This window comes from Trichomycterus rosablanca, chromosome 13 (assembly GCF_030014385.1).
Source record: "Trichomycterus rosablanca isolate fTriRos1 chromosome 13, fTriRos1.hap1, whole genome shotgun sequence".
Classification (NCBI taxonomy): Eukaryota; Metazoa; Chordata; class Actinopteri; order Siluriformes; family Trichomycteridae; genus Trichomycterus; species Trichomycterus rosablanca.
In genome coordinates, this window is record NC_086000.1 from 21,590,615 (window position 1) to 21,609,835 (window position 19,221).

The 19,221-nt window shown below is 41.5% G+C and overlaps 1 protein-coding gene across 1 annotated transcript in view; it reads right to left on the reverse strand.

The window, feature by feature from the left end:
• Nucleotides 1-19,221, reverse strand: part of kiaa0586 (KIAA0586 ortholog) — a 169,165-nt gene that overhangs the window by 92,327 nt on the left and 57,617 nt on the right. Inside the window, exons 11-13 of the mRNA XM_063007183.1 lie at nt 11,690-11,921; nt 6,671-6,763; nt 4,030-4,253 (exon numbers count right to left, since the gene is read on the reverse strand). Of these exons, the coding sequence (XP_062863253.1) occupies nt 4,030-4,253; nt 6,671-6,763; nt 11,690-11,921 (549 nt within the window). The remainder of the gene's footprint in view (nt 1-4,029; nt 4,254-6,670; nt 6,764-11,689; nt 11,922-19,221) is intronic.

A 19,221-nucleotide genomic window follows, 5' to 3' on the forward strand; every position in this document is an offset into this window, starting at 1 on the left:
TACTTCAGATGTTTCACTGTGACCTCGCAGACTATGATACACTTTGCTCTGGGAGGGATCTTGGGTGGTTGAACACTCCTGAGAAGGGTAACAATGGTTTTGAATTTCCTCTATTTGTACACAGTTAGTCTGAATGTTCGTTGGTGAAGTTCAGAGATGCTTAGAGCTGGTTCTGTAAGCCCTTCTAGACTGATAATCTATCAGTCGGCAACTCTTATAAAATATTGAGACCCTGTAAAATATTCTTTGTTCGTGTCATGTAAAAATTCTGCAAACATGTTGTAAAATCAGACTTATTTATCTTTAGTTTTTTTAATACATCATCCACTCACAACTGATGCTATCCCACTGATTGACAACACTGAACTTTTAACTTCAAGAGGGTTGAATACTTTTTCCATTTACAGATTATGTAATACTGGATTGATTTCCTCAAAGAAATGATCAATAAAAACAATTTTTTGTTTTGTGTTTAATTGGCTTTCCTTTGTCTACTTTTAGCCCTTGTGTGATGATATCTGATGATATTTAAGCTCATATTTATGCAGAACTAGAGAAAATTCCAAAGGGTTCACAAACTTTCAAGTACATGATGAATATATGGATGTGAATCTGGTCCCACATGTGTTTGCAGCATCATTGTGTGTATTTACTATAGAGTCAGTGTTTTATAAAGCAGTTAAGTATTTAGCATTAGTACATAAGCTGTGAAGTCAACAGCAGGTCTGGCCTGGACAACAAAGAACTAAAGAGAAGAGTTGACTCATAGCAGAATAATCAAAGGCTTCTTTTATCTTCAAAAAGAACCAGGTTAAATACAAATTAAATATCATTAGATGTCATTCAGCGTAAAACTAAATAATGCCGAGAACCGAGAGTCTCAGAGACGATGGTTTAAAACATAGTAACGTAGGTGAAAGGTGGTCTCAACCATCTGCTGAATTATGCAGAATGCTTCGTGCGATTTTCAGCGCAGGCGACGACAATTATTGCAAAGTAATTCAAACTTGGACAGGGTTCATTTCTACCTCGGAGGATGGCAGGCAAGAACTTTTTAGGAAGGGTGCATTAATGAAGAGCGAGTTTCGCATTCGCAAATGGCTTCATTAATAATTCAGAGGAATGGATGGCGAGGATAAAATCCTACTTCAGCCTCGTTTTGCAATGTCAGAAACTCGAACGAGCGAATCCATCAAGGATGGCTTGTCGAGCGGCACCTTCCCTACAGCGAGGATGACGGCAGGTGGAAGTCATGAGGAGAGGAGCGGGGACAAAGGGGCAGCAGCTGGCACTTCCATCCTTTCGACCTTTCGGTGGAGAAAAAGATCAAAGCCATTACAGCAGGGAGAAGCAGCCGCATCAACTGACGTGTTTGTGTTTTCCTTCCTACACAATAGAAGCGGAGCTGATTGCAGATGCCATTTGGAAGACAATTACCAGAGGGGCTGACATTTTTAACTGAGGGTTCAGATACCGGGATTGGCTTGAGAAGTGTCAGAGAGGTGTCACTGAGCCAAAATGAGACCCTGCAAATGATCAGTCATGCTGAAACGCTCTGGTTTCTGCTCTGAGCACACCAACCGACTAAAATATTAACAGTCTATAAATCTTATAGCTCAGCATCAAATATTTCATCATTTGCATAGAAAATGCTCTTTGATGAGCTGGCACCTAGTAAGTAAAGATTTACTGTAGTAGATTAAAATCCTGCTTTGCTGTGATCTTCCCCGAGCTACACACTGATAAATCTGTAAGCTGGAGGAAAGCCGGTGGATGCTATTACTGCTGCCCCTCCTCTTCGAGCAGACAGCAGTCCCGGGGCTGCCTTCTTCAGAGCACTTTTAAACTGCTGCTTTAGCACTCCTCCACCTGCCCCATCTCTTCATCAGCAACTCATCCCGTTCACACATTCCATCCACCTCTCGCTGCTTTGCAAACTGTTGGAGGCTACGTGCTCAGGGGGGCATGTCATATTGAGAGCGGGCAGAGTGCTGAGAGTGTGTCTGACTTCCTGCTGTAAGAGAGCTACTAAAGCTACTCTCTCATCATCTACCTTTGCATAGTATACTACAGACATGGTACAGTCTCTCTCTCAAGGCATGAACACACCCTGGACAAAGTACCAATCCATCGCATGGCTTCAGCCAATCACATTTACATTTTTGGCATTTAGCAGATGCTTTGACATTATATTGTCTAAGCAATTGAGGGTTAAAGGGCCTTGCTTAAGGGCCCAACGGTGGCAACCTGGCAGTGGTGGGGCTTGAACCAGCAACCTTTCAATTACTAGTCCAGTACCTTAACCACTAGGCTACAACTGCCTACAGTCCGTAATTGCATACCCACAATGTATGGTTATGTATAGCTTTTATAATCAATGTATGTGCCAGATAGGTGTACCTAATAATGTGATTGGTATGTATATATAAAATGTACTAAATCTCACACCCTCCAGGTATCACTAGAACCAGCAACCCCACAACCATCCTGGTCCACTACCTAGGGTTATTTCTAAACTGTAGTAAACACTGAAGTGAGAATGAATAAATGAATGTAAGTGTACTTTTTTCTCCAATAAGTATAAGACACCCAAACCCCCTGCCAAAACATTGTGGTCCACAAAGGCCAGTGTTAGAGCCTTAAAAAATCAAGTCAAGCAGCTTGAAAGCAAGGTACCAGTTTTTTGCACATTTCCCATGATTGTATTCATCATTTATTCATTCATTTTAATAACTCACACACTCATTCACTCGCCAATTGCTGCAGGTGCATCTCCACGTTTCAACAGACAAGAACAAATCACCTAAGTACCTAAGCAAAATGTAAAGAACATGTTAAACTACTCACAAACAATGATCATAGGTAATACATATACCCTGGCCCTCAGAAAACATGTTCTGACTTCACTCTAGATCTAAACCTGCTCAAACCATTTCAGGAGGTGGTCTGGGATGCATTTTAACCGTGTTATATAATTGTACTGTTTCCAGTCTTTCCAAGTAATAGTTTTTTCCCTTACATAATAAAATTACATAATTACATAGTGCATGTGGCACAGGAACAGGAGTTTCTGTACCCTCAGGGTCATTAAAAAACAGAAGTGCATTTTTTTCCCATTATAGTAACACAAGTCAGCTATTAAGTATTGAAAGTTAATTTGTGTAAATGTACATAAATGCTGACTTAAGACTTGGACTTGTACAAGAGACATTGACACAGGCAATGCATTCTTTATCAGTTAATGGTTATTATGAACTAATAAATGCACAGAAATAATTGTACTACCTGTTGATTTCATTTCATTTTCATGTTTTACCACTGCTTCATCCTGGTCAGGGTCATGGCAGGTCTGATTTCCCTAGAATGATTGGGCACAATGCACTGACACACCCCGGAAAGGGTGTATGTGTGTAATCACCACAAACAGCAATTTAGTCAAATTTCCCATACATCCTTACAGGAAAAATACCTCAATGCCTTTAAGACATAATGCCCCTCCCAGAACCAATCGAGTTTCAAGGTACCACTTTACAATATATATAATTAAAACAGCCTTTTGTGATGAACACGTAGAGCTATGTTAAAATGTCCTTGACCTCAGGTGACCCTGACAGGGCCCTACATGTATAGGTTTATGTCTCTGGAGGAACACTTCAGGATTGTCCTGAGCTGGAAGGTACTACAGTGACAGCCCCCAATCACACTGATGGTTTTGTTTGGCTTGAGCCTTTCCAGCCTGGGGTGTGCGCTAAGGCAAGCAGTCCATCACATTCAGGACTCAGCACCAAGGTTCAGCAAGTGATTTGCATTGGTGAGCTTTAGAAGTGCATGTCCATTTCAGCAAAACTGCCCACTGAGTTCTACTGAAATGCATGGACACTTTATTATCAGGATCCAGCAAATTTTAAGCTGGTTTGGTGTCTCATTCTCTTAGTATAGTTACTAGTTCCTAAACTAAACTCCCAAAAGCGTGTTTAGTCAGATGAATGTCGTTCTCATTACATATTAACGCCCAGTCAGACAGCTTACCTGTTGTTAGCCAGTGCTTCTAATTGTATATGAAGCACCTCTCCATCCTTGGCTCTCAAAATGGTCTGCAGGTTTTCCTCCAGAACCTGCCGGTTATGTCGGACCTGCCTCAGGACGTGCTCTGCATCCTCAAACATGGAGGCAGGTGGATGTGTCTTCTGAAGAGTGTTATGTGTGGACTGAGGAATAGCCTTGGAAACAGCCTCATCACCCTGCTTTGATGGCTAGGAGAGAAAATTAGGAATAAAAAATAAGCTTTTTATTGCCATGATTTTAGAATAGATTTTATATGTAGCTTAAAAAAGGAAGATGACAGTTTTTGTGACTAGACTATTTATTTTGAATTTGACAAATAAACAATAGAACTCAAATGAATCCATCCAAGAAATTCAAATGAATCTGTCACAGAGACGGCTATAATCTGACAGGAAACCGACAGCTGAATAAGAAATAAAAACACTGCAACAATGAACATAAAGCAGGAGTATAAATGAGATATTATTTTGTGTTATTAAGGAAGAAAGAATCACTTGCTATTGTCTTTTGTAAAACCTTCTATTTATTTATTCTCTTTTTCACACAATTCATTCTCTCTCTCGTCGATGCCACCACCCCCGCACTCGTTTGAGGAGGGCCGTGGTTGTCACACTTCCCCTCAGACACGCCGTAATTGCTTTTTTAATATATAGTACACATTATATTTAATAATCAAAATCATTCAACTGCCATTGCAAATTAGGTTTATTAGCAATATATACAAAATTTCACCTGTTCGCAATAAACCTAACAAGTTAAAACACATCAAATACCTGGCTTTAAACCTAGTATTCTTACATTTTTGAGCACATTCCATTCTAAAATGCTCTGATTTCTTTATCAGCACTATAACATCATGGATCCTCCACCATGTTTCACTGTAGGAAGGATGCCTTATATTTGATAGGCTTCATTTTGTTGTCTATAAACAAAACATTGGAATGTATTGACGTAGCGCTAGTTTGGTTTCATCTGTTTCATTCTGGGAGCATTCAGGTATAGATTTAAACCATCACTCTAGATGTCTCCAGCTTAGCAGAAGGCTTTTTTTTATGCATTTTCTTCCCATTTTCCTCCCAATTTAGCACACTCAATTTTTGTCTTCTGCTGCTGAGAGATACCAGATTGCATCCAAGAAGAGCACGTCGCTGTACACGCCTCTTCCGACACGTGTACAGCCCTCCTCTCCTCTCCTGCATTCTTGCACAGGCGTCTCTTTCGCAAATCAGGGTCCCTACACAGCGTATAAAGATCCCACCCACACATAGTCCGGTCCCAACCCTGCAGATACGGTGGCCAATTAGTATCTGCTGCAGGCACTGCCAATTATGCCCGCCAGATGGCACTCAGCCAACCGGTGGCAACACAGAGTTTCAAACCGAGGAGTTCAGAAACTCGGTGCTGGTGTGCTAGTGGAATATCCCGCTAAGCTACCTGGGCGCCAGCAGAAGTTTTTTGGATGTTGGACACGGTTTCTACATCTGGGAATCTTTTTGACATTGTGTTACATTGTGTGAATGCAGGGTAATGCTTACTAAGAATGTCTGTATTGAATTACTCACACTTCTCATGTTGTTTTAAATTATTATTTGCAAGCAAACAGAAATGGATGGTATTATAATGCAAACTCTGCAATCTGAAATGGAGAAAATTTAGGCTGATTCATTTGTAATGTGTTATGCAAAATGAGAGGTAGACATAGGGGCTTCTGTTCTAACCCTTAAAATACCATTTTTCAATATAGCTGAGTCTTGCAGAAATTCTCCTCTCAATACAGATAAATGGGGAAAATGACTGGTCACGGTAATAATCAAGATAAGGCAAATGGAGATTAGGTTTAGTATATAATCAAGCAGCGAGCAGCAAGATTAAAAAAGTATAGAATCAAATAGCTACATTGTAAATGTAGCACTACATTGAAAAAAGTCCCCTGTTAGTCGTGTGCCACGCTTGTCCCCCCTCCCCATTAAAACTGTCACGTTCCTTTTCAGTAAGTACGTGTGTGGAGCTGCGGGACCTTGGCTGTCTCTCTTACTCATTCTCTCCTGAATATAAATCTGACTTTCCTAAATCCATTAAGGAGACGGGCACGTCCTTCTCACCTTGACACAAATCTCTCCAACCTCAATCCTTCCGATCGAGAATTAAGCATGCAAATAGTCATCTCTGAATTTCTGATGCAATTCCACACTCAGAATGGAGAATTCTGTCATTTACACGGTCACATTTCGAAGCGGTGAATGTTCTGCTACTTCTATACGTACATCACTGTTTTTGATAAGTGTCGTATTAGAATTTGCTCATTTTATATCTGCATTCATAAAAAGTCTAGTACAATTAATGCAAGATAATTATAGACCTCAGTACACAGTCGACAAAATGGCTTCTACTGTGTTCGGAGTGCTGTGACACAGCATGGGTTTGTTCATTCTCTCAGTCCAGGTGTAAAACCTAGATAACAGCACTGATTTATCAGTAAAGTCTGTGAATAGCAGTGCGGCTGAAACTGCAGCGTACATTGTGTCTGAAGCAAGTTCTGACCAGCGTAAAGAAAGCGGCTGGTAATGTGAGCACTGCAGAGGCTGAAGTTGCTATGGAAACCTACCATGGAGACCGGGGGTGGCGATGGAGCAGAGACAGGTTCGGGGGGTGTGAAGTGGCTCGGCTCGGCACGCCTTACAGGAAACGCATCAGCAGTCTGCCACAGAGCACAGAGAGGTCGGATTAGGAGAGAGCCAACGACAGTCATTACTGAGCAACGTAACGTCTGGGTTCGACTGAGAACACAGAAACAATAGCGCCGATGTATTAAAGGCGCCTGCATATCAGAGCAGTTCTTATTGCATTACAGTTTTATAGTACAGCACATTAAATGTTATTATTTAATCCATCCATCCACTGGGTGCAGTGATCATACATCCCTTCATTTATCTTCAGTAACCACGTTACTCTCATCAGGCTTATAGAGGAACTGAAGCTATTCCCGAAAACACTCACTGCAAAGCAATACAAGAAATACACACTGGACAGGGGCCAGTCCATCACATGGAATCACACACTGTAATGAATAAACACACACATGGGCACCACGGTGGCTCGGTGGGTAGCACTGTCACCTCACAGCAAGAAGGTCCTGGGTTCGATGCCCAGGTTGAGTGGTCCGAGTACTTTCTGTGTGGAGTTTGCATGTTCTCCCCGTGTCTGCATGGCTTTCCTCCCACAGTTCAAAGACATGCAAGTGAGATAAACTGGAGATACAAAATTGTCTGTGACTGTGTTTGACATTAAACATCAACTGATGAACGGTGCTCAGGTGGCACAGTGGTAAAATACGCTAGCACACCAGAGCTGACATTTCGAATGCATATTATCTCAGCTCTGCCATCCGGCTGGGCTGGGTGGCTATATAAACAACGTTTGGCTGTTGTTCATACAGGGAGAGAGCCGAATAGGTACCTCATAACTGATGCAATTGCGACCTCTGGTGGCTGATTGATGGCGTCTGCAAAGAGTTGAGGAATAATGCGATCAGGGTGTGGCTCTCCGTACACAAGGCTGATTCGCATATGAACTTGCCTCATGAGGGTGAAAAGATGCAGTCAGCTACCGCATACGTGTCGGAGGGGGCGTGTGTCAGTTCACTCTCCTCAATCGGGGCGGGGGGTCAGCACCAATAGAGAGGAGCCATAATGCAGTTAAGTAAAAAATTGGATGCGCTAAAACATCAGAGGAAAAAAAGGGAGAAAATGCATAAAAAAACAAAAACCTTAGCCACTTAGGTGGTGCAGTGGTAAAAACACACGCTGCAACCGGAGCTGGATCTCGAGTACCTCGTATCGAATCCAGCTCTGCCTCACCGACCGGCTATATGGACAACGATTGGCCTGTTGTTCAGATGGGCGGGACTAAGGTCGGAAGTCGGTATCTCTTTGTCAGAATGATGTGGTTACGACCTCTGCTGGCTGATTAGAGGCGCCTACACAGAGATGAGGAAGAAGTGCTCTTAGGGTGTGTCTCTCCGCACGCAACTCTAGGTGGCGCCAAACTCGTCAAATGAATCTTGTGTAACCAGTAACTACCTGCTCTGTCATGAATGTAACCAAAGTGTGTAAAACATGACGTTAAAATCCATATAAATAAATAACACACACACATTCATCATAAACTCACTCACTCATCTACACAAAGAATCTACAAATAGTGGCTTGTTTTCGAAGGATGAGAAAACCCACACAGGCACAGGGAGAAAATACCAAACTTTAAACTATGGGTTACTACCTTTAAACTCCTTTAGACCTTTAGACTCTACTGTGAGTCACTACCATTTGCAACTATTTTTCCTAGTTAAAGTTGTATGGTAATTTAAATAGGCTCACTTCCGAAATAATGTTGAGCTGATCGGTGAATTATCATTTCATTAAAACACAGAACCAATATCAGTTCAATATTTAATGCAAGTAAGAATTTAAATAATTCAGTCACAGATTTTACACAGAATTTGTCACGGCATAAAATGTAACTTCCAACCCAACACTGTGTCGGATCAATATAGGTTGTAACTAATACTCAGACATAAACATCTGGTCGAAGGACCATCAAAAACCTTCCCGTTCTTGAATCTAGTCTAGAAGAGCAGGGTTAAACATGTTGGAGCTGCTTTAATCTGTTTTCACATCAGCTCACATTAACAGTAATGATTACTGACTGTAAAGACTAAACACCTACATTGTTGTTTAAATAAAAGCATTTTAATTATGAAGTCTGTTAACAGCGGCACTGTACAGATGCTCGGGGCTCAAATCTGTCATCCCTAATTTCAATGCCAGTTTTTCTAGTGCTGCTGTGTTGGTGTGGCACAGCGGTCTATTACAACAGCCCACCACTGCTGAGATGTGGGTTAAAATCTCAGCAGATGCTACCAACCGCCGGACACCTTGTTAGGAGTGTATCCCTGCCTCGTACCCAGCAAATAAATAAGTGGTGGTAGAAAATGGGAATGAAAACATGAATGTCAGAGAACATTTTTTAATACTACTGTGGAATTTGTTTGTGTTATAGGAATTTTGTAGTGTTGAATAATCCCCCCCCCCCCCATACTCAGGTACCTCAATAATACTTATGTTAAAATGATAAATACATTTTTCTTATGTAAAATGTTGTTTACTGAATAATCCAGGTTTCTTGTCACAAACAAGAAATTTGATGTGCTCAAAGCTTCTTTATTAAATTAACCATATCAAATGAATAAAATTACACAGATTTATAAAATAGCGCAGTCAATCAGCAATAAATGGAACCAGTTTCCACTTGATCTGTCAGAACAGCGCTAGACCAGATTTACGTTATTTATTCACTTGTTATTTGCTTGACGCAATTATCCAATAAATCATTCCTGCCCTAGGCTTGCTATAATAAGGAACAACCAAAAAAAAAGAAATTTAGATCCAATCTCAGGTGGAAGTCAGAATTAATCTATACTGTAAATACTATTTGGTTTTCAAAGAGAATTAAACAAAGTAAATGTCAGTTATCTGTGCAGCGCATACATACGAGTGACGTTCCATAAAAACAGGCCACACTGACAGCTCGGAGTGACTAGGCTCTTTCCACTCGAGCGGCAGAGACAGATACACACTCACTCCTGGGTCTTTCTATCGCGGCGTTCGAATCTTGCATCCTCAATTACATGCTAATGTGTCATTTGCCTTGTGTTACATTATTCTTGGCTGATGGAATTTTTCAGCCGCAGCCGAGGCGTGCCTCGAAACCCAATGCTTCAGTGAGGAGGTGGGGTGGAGGGGTGGGGGGGTGTCAGACTGTAATAGATGGAAACAGGCAGGAGACCTAAGAAGTGCTGTAATTTATTAGTAAGGGTGGAAGAGGAAAAAAAAAACGATTGGAAAATTGCTGTCGAGTCACAGTCATCGAGACACAAGATGCGGGGTTGAAGTCTCGGCTGGATTTCATCAGGGCTCTGCTCCAATTAGATTAGCACTTCCTGATGCCCGGCGCTGCAAATGACATTGGCCTGCTTTAGGAGACAAGCAACCTGCTGATCAATGTGAGGAGACGAATCAACATAGCATTGAACGTGCTAATGAGAGGACAGACTTTGGATAGATTGTGCTGAGTGACCTGGCCAAATCAAACAATGAATGATCTATAAAAATGATCTTTCTAATGTCTTTCAAGACTTCAGAATAAGGACAACACATTATCACGAGAACATAAGCAATAAAATACATTCATACAAAGATTCCAGCCTTATTCTGATATTATGACCACGTTAGTTTTACGTAAAAACTAACCTGGGGAATGTAACGATTCCCAAAGTGTCTGTGTGATTCTAGTGCTGTACAAATTCACCATGTCACTTTTTCCATTTGTATGATTTATGATTTCAAAGCCTAAAAATGAGCAAGCATTTTACATACTACCAAATAACCACTTTATATAATTCCTGTATCCATACATACATACATACCTACACACACTGTCCATTTTATCAGCTCCACTTACCATATAGGAGCACTTTGTAGTTCTACAATTACTGACTGTAGTCCATCTGTTTCTCTGCATGCTTTGTTAGCCCCTTTTCATGCTGTTTTTTAATGGCCCAGGACCACCACATAGCAGGTATTATTTGGGTGGTGGATCATTCTCAGCACTGCAGTGACACTGACATGGTGGTGGTGTGTTAGTGTGTGTTGTGCTGGTATAAGTGGATCAGACACAGTAGCGCTGCTGGAGTTTTTAAACACTTCACTGTCACTGCTGGACTGAGAATAGTCCACTAACCAAAAATATATCCAGCCAACAGCACCCTGTAGGCAGCGTCCTGTGACCACTGATGTGGTCTCAAAGATGACCAACTCAAACAGCAGCAATAGATGAGCGATCGTCTCTGACTTTACATCTACAAGGTGGACCAACTAGGTAGGAGTGTCTAATAGAGTGGACACGGTATTTAAAAACTCCAGCAGCGCTGCTGTGTCTGATCCACTCATACCAGCACAACACACACTAACACACCACCACCATGTCAGTGTCACTGCAGTGCTGAGAATGATCCACCATCTAAATAATACCTACTCTGTGGTGGTCCTGGGAGAGTTCTGACCATTGAAGAACAGAGTAAAAGCAGGCTAACAAAGCATGCAGAGAAACAGATGGACTACAGTCAGTAATTGTAGAACTGAAAAGTGCTTCTATATGGTAAGTGGAGCTGATAAAATGGACAGTGAGTGTAGAAACATGGAGGTGGTTTTATTGTTATGGCTGATCAGTGTATATACATGCTAGGTATATATCTATATAATATACAGTATATGCGCTATCATTGGCTGGAGCTTGACACCACACTCACTGTGGTCTAAACATAGTCCATAAAAAAGTGTTTAAAAGAATATTAAAAAAAATATATGATTCTATTAACAGCAATTTCAAAAGAATCTCAAAAATGCCAAAATGTTGACTTGCGCTATTACCTTTTATTGCCGAGTAAGGTTGTAGAGATACATACTACACGTTACACATCATTTATATCTCCTATCCTATCCAAACCTATCAATCATAACAGATCTCTTGGTAACACAACTTCTCTAGGCTTGTACTTTCTACTTACCTGGATCAAGGTTTTCATTTCATCTTTAAGTCTGCTCAGATCCTGCAGCATTGCATTAGCCTGATGCACAGCTGAGCTCAAGCTGTCTGGAGACCCATTGGTCAGAGACGTTGGTCCATCCTTTAGGCTTCCTTGGCTATGCTGCTTGCTGGCGAGTTCAGTAGACAATCCAGCTGGGCTCTCTGCTTTACCCCTTCCAGTGGGAACGCTGGAGATTTCTTCAGGGTTTTCTCTGAAAGAAGAACAATTAAGCTGAGTCATGCCTGAGCGCAACATACGCAACATATGCAGGTTCTGGAAATATCCTGAGACACTTAGCACAAAGATGGATCATCTCCAGACTTTGCATCTAGAGGTTCTGTACCTGATGTTTAACATGATATACAAACCCAGTTTCTGAAAAGGTTGGGGCATTTTGTTAAATGCAATAAAAAAAGAATAATTGATTTAATTATTTTTATTTTTATTTAACTTTTATTTAATTGAGAAAAGTACAAAGAAATGACCACGGTCTTGATGAAGTTCAACATGAGGCCTGTCATCATCTTGCTGAAATAACCACAGACATCCTAGAAATGTCATCGCCTTGATGGCAGCAAATGTCTCTAAAACCCCAACTCTGCATTAATGATACCTTCACACCTATGCAAGTCACCAATGCCCTGAGCAATGATGAACCTCTAAATCATGACAGATGTTGTTCTTTTGCACCTTTCACTGATCATAGTCTGATGGTATTTTCATCTCTGGCACAGAGAACATTTGCTTTTTAAAAAAAATAAATAAAAGGCCACAGTTTGTTTCCACTGTCTTTCAGTCCATCTGAGATGAGTGTTTTGGCATAAAATTAATGTTTGGCCTTCTCTTTGTGTAACAGAGGTTCAGATTGCATTTTTTGATACAATGTCAGACTGGGTTAAGTGTCAACAGTGCTCCAAAGTACCATGCAGACCCCTAGAATGTAATCTCAGGGCTCGAAGGTCACACACATTTAACAGTAGTTCTGGCCTTACCCTGACTAAGGTTTCTCTGAATTCCCTTAACATTTTCACAATATTATATATGGTAGATGGTACAAGACCTAAATTAGAAATGTTTTTCTTAAACTTATTGACAGTTCTCTCATGAAAGTTGGCTCAAAATGGTTGACCTTGACTCACCTACGCCTGCAAATACTGAGCTTTTGGTGGATCCTCCTTTTTTACCCAATCCCGAGACAGAATGTTTCAAAACAGTACACCTTGATCTTATACTATCTATACTTTTGCTCCCATTCCCTTGGTCCCAACTTTTTTGTTGTTGTTTACAAGTACAGTGAAGTTACTTTAATGTAAGCCAATACATTAAAAGGCATTTCTTTGCACTTTTGTTAGGTAAGTAAAGGTTTAAAGAAAATTAAAAGATCACAGATTCTTGTTTTTACTGCATTTTACAAATTGTCCTAGCTTTTCTCAGGAAAAGCGGGTTGTATTACAATGGCTAAAAGCTACATGGTTACTAATACATAGATTTTCAGATCTACAAAGACCAGTGAAGCTTCTCATTACCTTTGGCTGGAAAGGAACCAGTGATTAGTCATTACCAGTTATCTAATCATCAGCACCTTAAAACGCACTCAAGCAGTAAAAATGCAGATTGCCAAGTCTACACCGATCTTGTTCATGGTGGGGGAGTTGCAAATGAATATATAAGGTCAGCTGAAGGACAACATGGCTATGCAGAAGTAAGAAATTCTAATGTACATTCTACTCCCTTAAACAGTGCAGCAACTGGAACCGGTTTCTGCAAGCACCCTCCAAAATCTAGCTAAATAGCTCATTGCAGTACAGTATAAGGTGCAAAACTCAAATCAGCTACTATTACAGTTACATTATGCATTGATTCCAGCTTGGCAGTGCACTGTTCAGAGCCCATAGTGAGAGTGTTTGACAGGTCCTGACTAAAGGCCTTCAGTGAAAACTGTTTTTATAGTGTAGGTTTGCCAATTCATCAAACATGACTGTGAACTCTGACTGTATAACACTGCCATGGTTGTCTTTCACTGTGCCAATTAATCACAAGACCCTTTCCGTTCATCGACATCCTGCTAACCGTTTCAAAACGATACAAAGACACTTTCAAGGCAGATGGCTAATTCAGCCTCACAGGAAATGCTGAAAAAGCCAACATTTAGAAATGATTTCCAAATATGTCACTCATAGGGCAAAAGTGATGGAGTAATTACATATAGTTGGTGCAGCAGGGTCACTACACTAAATATACTAAGACAGCTTTCAGCTTAGGTGGATTTCTAGTAGCACAGGGGTTTAGAGATCTCAGGTTCTTGAGTTCAAATCTTAACTGTGCTATCAACCGGGCTGGGCACCCAACAGAAACAATTGGCAGTGTCTGATAGAGGGAGGTTAACAGGGTTTTTTTATTGCTGACGCAAATGCGACTTCTGCCAGCTAGTTAAGGTGCCATCAGGTGGAAATGAAGTAGCTGTCAACTCCATCTGTGTTGGAGGAGGCACATGATAATCTGAGACTCTTCCAGGTCAGGGTGGGGGTGATGCAAGTGGCAGAGGTTGTAACAACTGGAGAATTGGACAATGCTTGGATTAAAAGGAAAAAAAAAAACACGCATTTAGCTTATAGCAAGCGGTATCTGCGTACACATACAGTGTTATTTAACTATATTATCAAACAAATATACTTGTATCTTCTTTTATTTAGTCACTCATTCATCTTTAGTAAAAGCTTCAGTCTAAGTAGGGTTTTGGTGGGTCTGGATCCCAAAAACAGGACATACCAGGCAAGAATGCATGGAACAGGGTAACAGTCCATCACAGAGCATCTCAAACTTACCAATACATCCACACTCTCCACAACTTAAGGCAGTGCACTCAAAATAAAATATTTTGGATTGACATTTTATGTACAGGTGACTATATTAAAGTGACATGAGTGTAAAATTAGGCCCAAAATTGGACTACAAGGCTTTGAGAGTTTCTACATTCAGGTCAGAATTAGAATAGCTGTTTAGGACCTGTGAACCTCGGTTTAAAACCACCAACTACTGGAAAGTTTGGCATGCGCTTTCTGTGTCCTCCACCCAGTGGCCCTTTTTGGTGACTGATTTAACTGACCTAGAAAAAATTTTCGCACACAAAATTAGATTTAAGTCTTACTATCATACCATAACAACTGCTGGTGTCAGTGAATAGGGTTTTAAGGGTGGTTTAGCAACCCTTGACATGGAACTTCTTTTGAACAGCCCTTCATTTGTATGCTAAACCGCCTGTCTCCCTAATTTACAGGCCCTTGCAAAACAAGTTATTGCAAGTCCAGCTTACTCAGCACACAAAACGCTGGGACGTTTAGTCAAATGCAAAAAAAAAATCTGGGATTTGTTCATTTTTGTGAACCTTAAAAATGTATTTATTTATTAGGATTTTAACGTCATGTTTACACACTTTGGTTACATTCATGACAGGACAGATAGTTACTGGTTACACAAGATTCATCACTTCAAGGCTTTAATGTCAAACAGTCATGGACAATTTTGTATCTACAATTAACCTTACTTGCATGTCTTCAGACTGTAGGAGGAAACCCATGCAGACACAGGGAGAACATGCAAACTCCACACAGAAAGAACCCAGACCACTCCACCTGGGAATCAAACCCGGGACCTTCTTGCTGTGAGGCGACAGTGCTACCCACCGAGCCACGGTGCCACCCTTGAACCTTAAGCTAGGGCAAGCTGTAGCCTAGTGGTTAAGCTACTGAACTAGTAATCAGAAGGTTGCTGGTTCAAGCCCCACCACTACTAGGTTGCTGCTTTTGGGCACTTGAGCAAGGTCCTTAACCCTCAATTACTCAGACTGTATACTGTAACTGTAATGTAAGTCGCTTTGGATAAAAGTGTCTGCTAAATGCTGGAAATGTAAAATGTAAATGTTAATCATTAAAATTAGAATAATAAAATCAACTTCATTGTATTTCATAAATAAATTTATTTTAAAAAAACCAAAATCCTCTATTTAACCAAACATTAAAAGCTACTGTATCGAATTCTCAAAGTTGAAGTAGAACAAGCACGGATTCAAAAGTGTAAAAAATGTATCAAATGGAACACGGGTATATAAAGTACGAGTGCAGCTAACCTGAATTTCCTCCCTAGTGCTCTTCCTCTACTTCTAAAGGTCAAAAGTGTGCACCAAACAAAGAGCCTATCCTCAGGGCTTCATCCCCCCAGCTTCTACTGAGCATGATGACACACCATTCACCATGTCAGCTGCTTCTGATGTTCAGTGCAGCACCGCACTTTAATCCTGCCTCCACACACACAGGCCTGTGTCTATTCATCCCGCAAAGCTCCACACAGAGCCCTGCTTTCAGTCTGAGAGCAGTCAGAACAATCTCAGTGAAATCAAGCAGAAAAGACTGAAGGTGAACAGAAGATGAGAAGGTGTGGAGAGCAAAGGGAATAGTCCTGTCCTTCGTAAGACGAGCAGAAGGAGAAAAACATCAAAGCCCTGCAGGAGTGTATTGAATTTCCGTGCCTTGTATTTCTGGAAGCTTCGGACAAGACATGAATACGGAATTCGGTTGACACCCTGGAAATCTGTGAATTACTCGAGCAAATTAATCGGAAATTCTCGCCTGTGTTGAACAAGTCAATGCTACACAGTATTACTTTTGTCCCTGGTGGCTGAACATGGCTGGTAAATCATTTTAATGACAGAATGGCGTGACATGAGTTGAACTATTAAAGCCCTTAAGCTCTCGAAGGACAAGGAGTAGTTTTTTCATCCCGCTGCTATAATCGAATCTGATCTTCCCAACTGTCTGCATGTGAAAGATATGAATTAGAGAGAATACACAAGAATTCTCCCAAGGTTAAGTGTCTGATAAACAGAATGAACCAAGCCCGGCTTGTGTGTGATCGGTGTTTTTCAGCCAGACAGTTCTAGAGCTTTACACATTAGGCAATCGTCTCGTCGGATCTCCATTATGTCCTCAGGTTTCCTCCGCTGACTGGAAGCACTAAAAGGAAGCAGCTGTTTCTGCTTCTAGGAGCTCTGCGATAAATAAACATGAAGCCCAGAGAGGCATTCCTGTACATCACGTTGTATTCCACACCGCGTGCAGCCTTCGGTCGGCTTTAAGATGCCACAAAAGCAGCTAATCCGTTTGAAGAGGGCGAGCGACAGAGGAGCAGCCAAGCTTTTTGATCTCAAACAAAACTGATTAGGGTGTAGATACAGGCTGGCAGGAGAGCTAACTGCCCTCGCAGAGGTCAGGCTATGCTAATGTCTCCTTCAACAGGGACAGACAGCATTTCCAAGCTCATCTCTCACAGAGACTGTCATTAATGAGTGTCTGTGCTCCTGCCGGCAAGTCGGGGTCACTAAAAATAATGGGAGTACAGGTGGCCTTTAATGGTGTGGCACAGACTCTGTGGACTTTTATAGCAATTATAGTTGAGCTGCTCGCGCAAATAGCATAACTGTGACTTGAATGATTGTATTTATGGGCCAGATTGTCCTCATTTTACATTTCTCTATTGATTTTTTCTCCTTAGCAGGACGCCGAACCTTATCAGTGTGCTGCACAGTGTTCAGTTCCCCCTTAAGATAATAATCAGGATGCCACCTAAGGTTTAACCATAAAGCACAAACGACCTTGAAAAGACACACAAGGGCATGAGCGATTGCTTTGCTGAAACTTGCAGTTCCTCCGAGCACAGCACAAACAACACTGTGCAATCCCAAATCCCAAAGCAAAACCAGGACAGAGAAACACAATTCCCCTCCCCTGTTTACCAATTCTCCTCACCTCCTTTTGTACTCCGCGGCGTACGTGGAGCAGAAAAGAGAAGCGAATCGCTCTGTGAAAGGAGACGGGCAGAAAGGAGAGATGGAAGGGCAGGGCATCCCACCAGTCTATTCTCTGAGCTGCCGCATCCCCACACGAGGTGCAAAATGGATTCGGTTACCATGGCACACAGACAGAGCTTTAACGGTTCATGTGTGTGCGGAGATGCTGCCAGTTCACATTCCATTCATGTGCCGGGGTGTAAATGTCAGCGAGGGAAGTCATTGACATTCGCGGGTACCACACGTACAGTGATGGAGACAGCAGGAACAAAAGAACGGCAGGGTCTGTCTGCTGCCGTAATTTGGAAAAGGGACATAAAACCGATCCATTTAATAAAAAGCCATGGTAGTGACAGTTTTACTGAGGCTGAGTCAGTGGAAGTTGATATACAGGAGGAACATTGTAGGGACGGCAGATTCTAAGCATTAGAATACAGGAAGACTTATTGCACTTGGATCGTTTGAATAATTATTTTATTTTATTAGAATTTTACCGTCACACTTTGGTTACATTCATGACAGGACAGGTAATTACAGGTTACACAAGATTCATAATTTCAAGTTTTATGTCAAACAGTCATGGACAATTTTGGATCTCCAGTTCACCTCACTTGCACGTCTTTGGACTGTGGGAGACGCAGACACAGGGAGAACATGCAAACTCCACACAGAAAGGACCCAGACCGCTCCACCTGGAAATCGAACCCAGGACCTTCTTGCTGTGAGGTGACAGTGCTACCCACCGAGCCACCGTGCCACCCAACACAGATCAGTTAAGACTAGGACTAGATTTGTGTATCATATTCTACATAATCTAGGCTAGATGGAACGCCTTTATTTGTCATATATACATATACACATGTACAGCACAATGACATTCTTATTTGTATTTTGGAGCTTCTTTGGAAGCTGGGGTCAAAGTGCAGGGTCAGCCATTGTATGGCGCCACTAAAGACCAGAAGGGTAAGGGCCTTGCTCAAGCTCCCAACACTGGCTGCATTGCAGAGCCGGGATTCCAACCCACAACCTTCCAACTGATAGACCACAACTCTACCCATTTTGTACTGATTGTTAAATTCTGTACAGTATATGTTATAGCTTGTTTATTAAAGCTCACTGGTTCAGAAGCAGTGCTCTTGGAAAGAAGCCGAATGCCCCTGTAACTGTCCTTTAGGTCACACAGCTGCTGTTTGTTTTTTATATTAGGTGGGAAGAGCCATCATCCATCACGACACCCTCTGTCATCTAAATGCCATCTTACAAACACACACACAAACACACACACACACACACACACGTGTAAGCAATTCTGGAAAAGCCCAGCTGTGACACAAGAGGCCTCGGGATCTACCGCTAAAACTGACCACCTGATGTCTGGAGCTGCAGTTCAACAAAAGGCGCCACACTAGACTTGCCAACATGTATCGCTATTGCCTCTCAGGCTTTATCATTTTAGCATAGAACTTTTTATTTGAGTGCTCAGATTTTCAATGATTTTGCAAAGCTGTGGAAAAAGTATTTGCCCCCTTTCCAATTTCTTTTATTTTTACATATTTGTCACACCTATGTTTTTAAGATCATTAAACTACTTTTAATATTAAACAATCCATGTGTGTGACGGGGCGAACCCCGTGGGTAGTGTCGGGCGACCGGTCTGAGGGACTGAAAT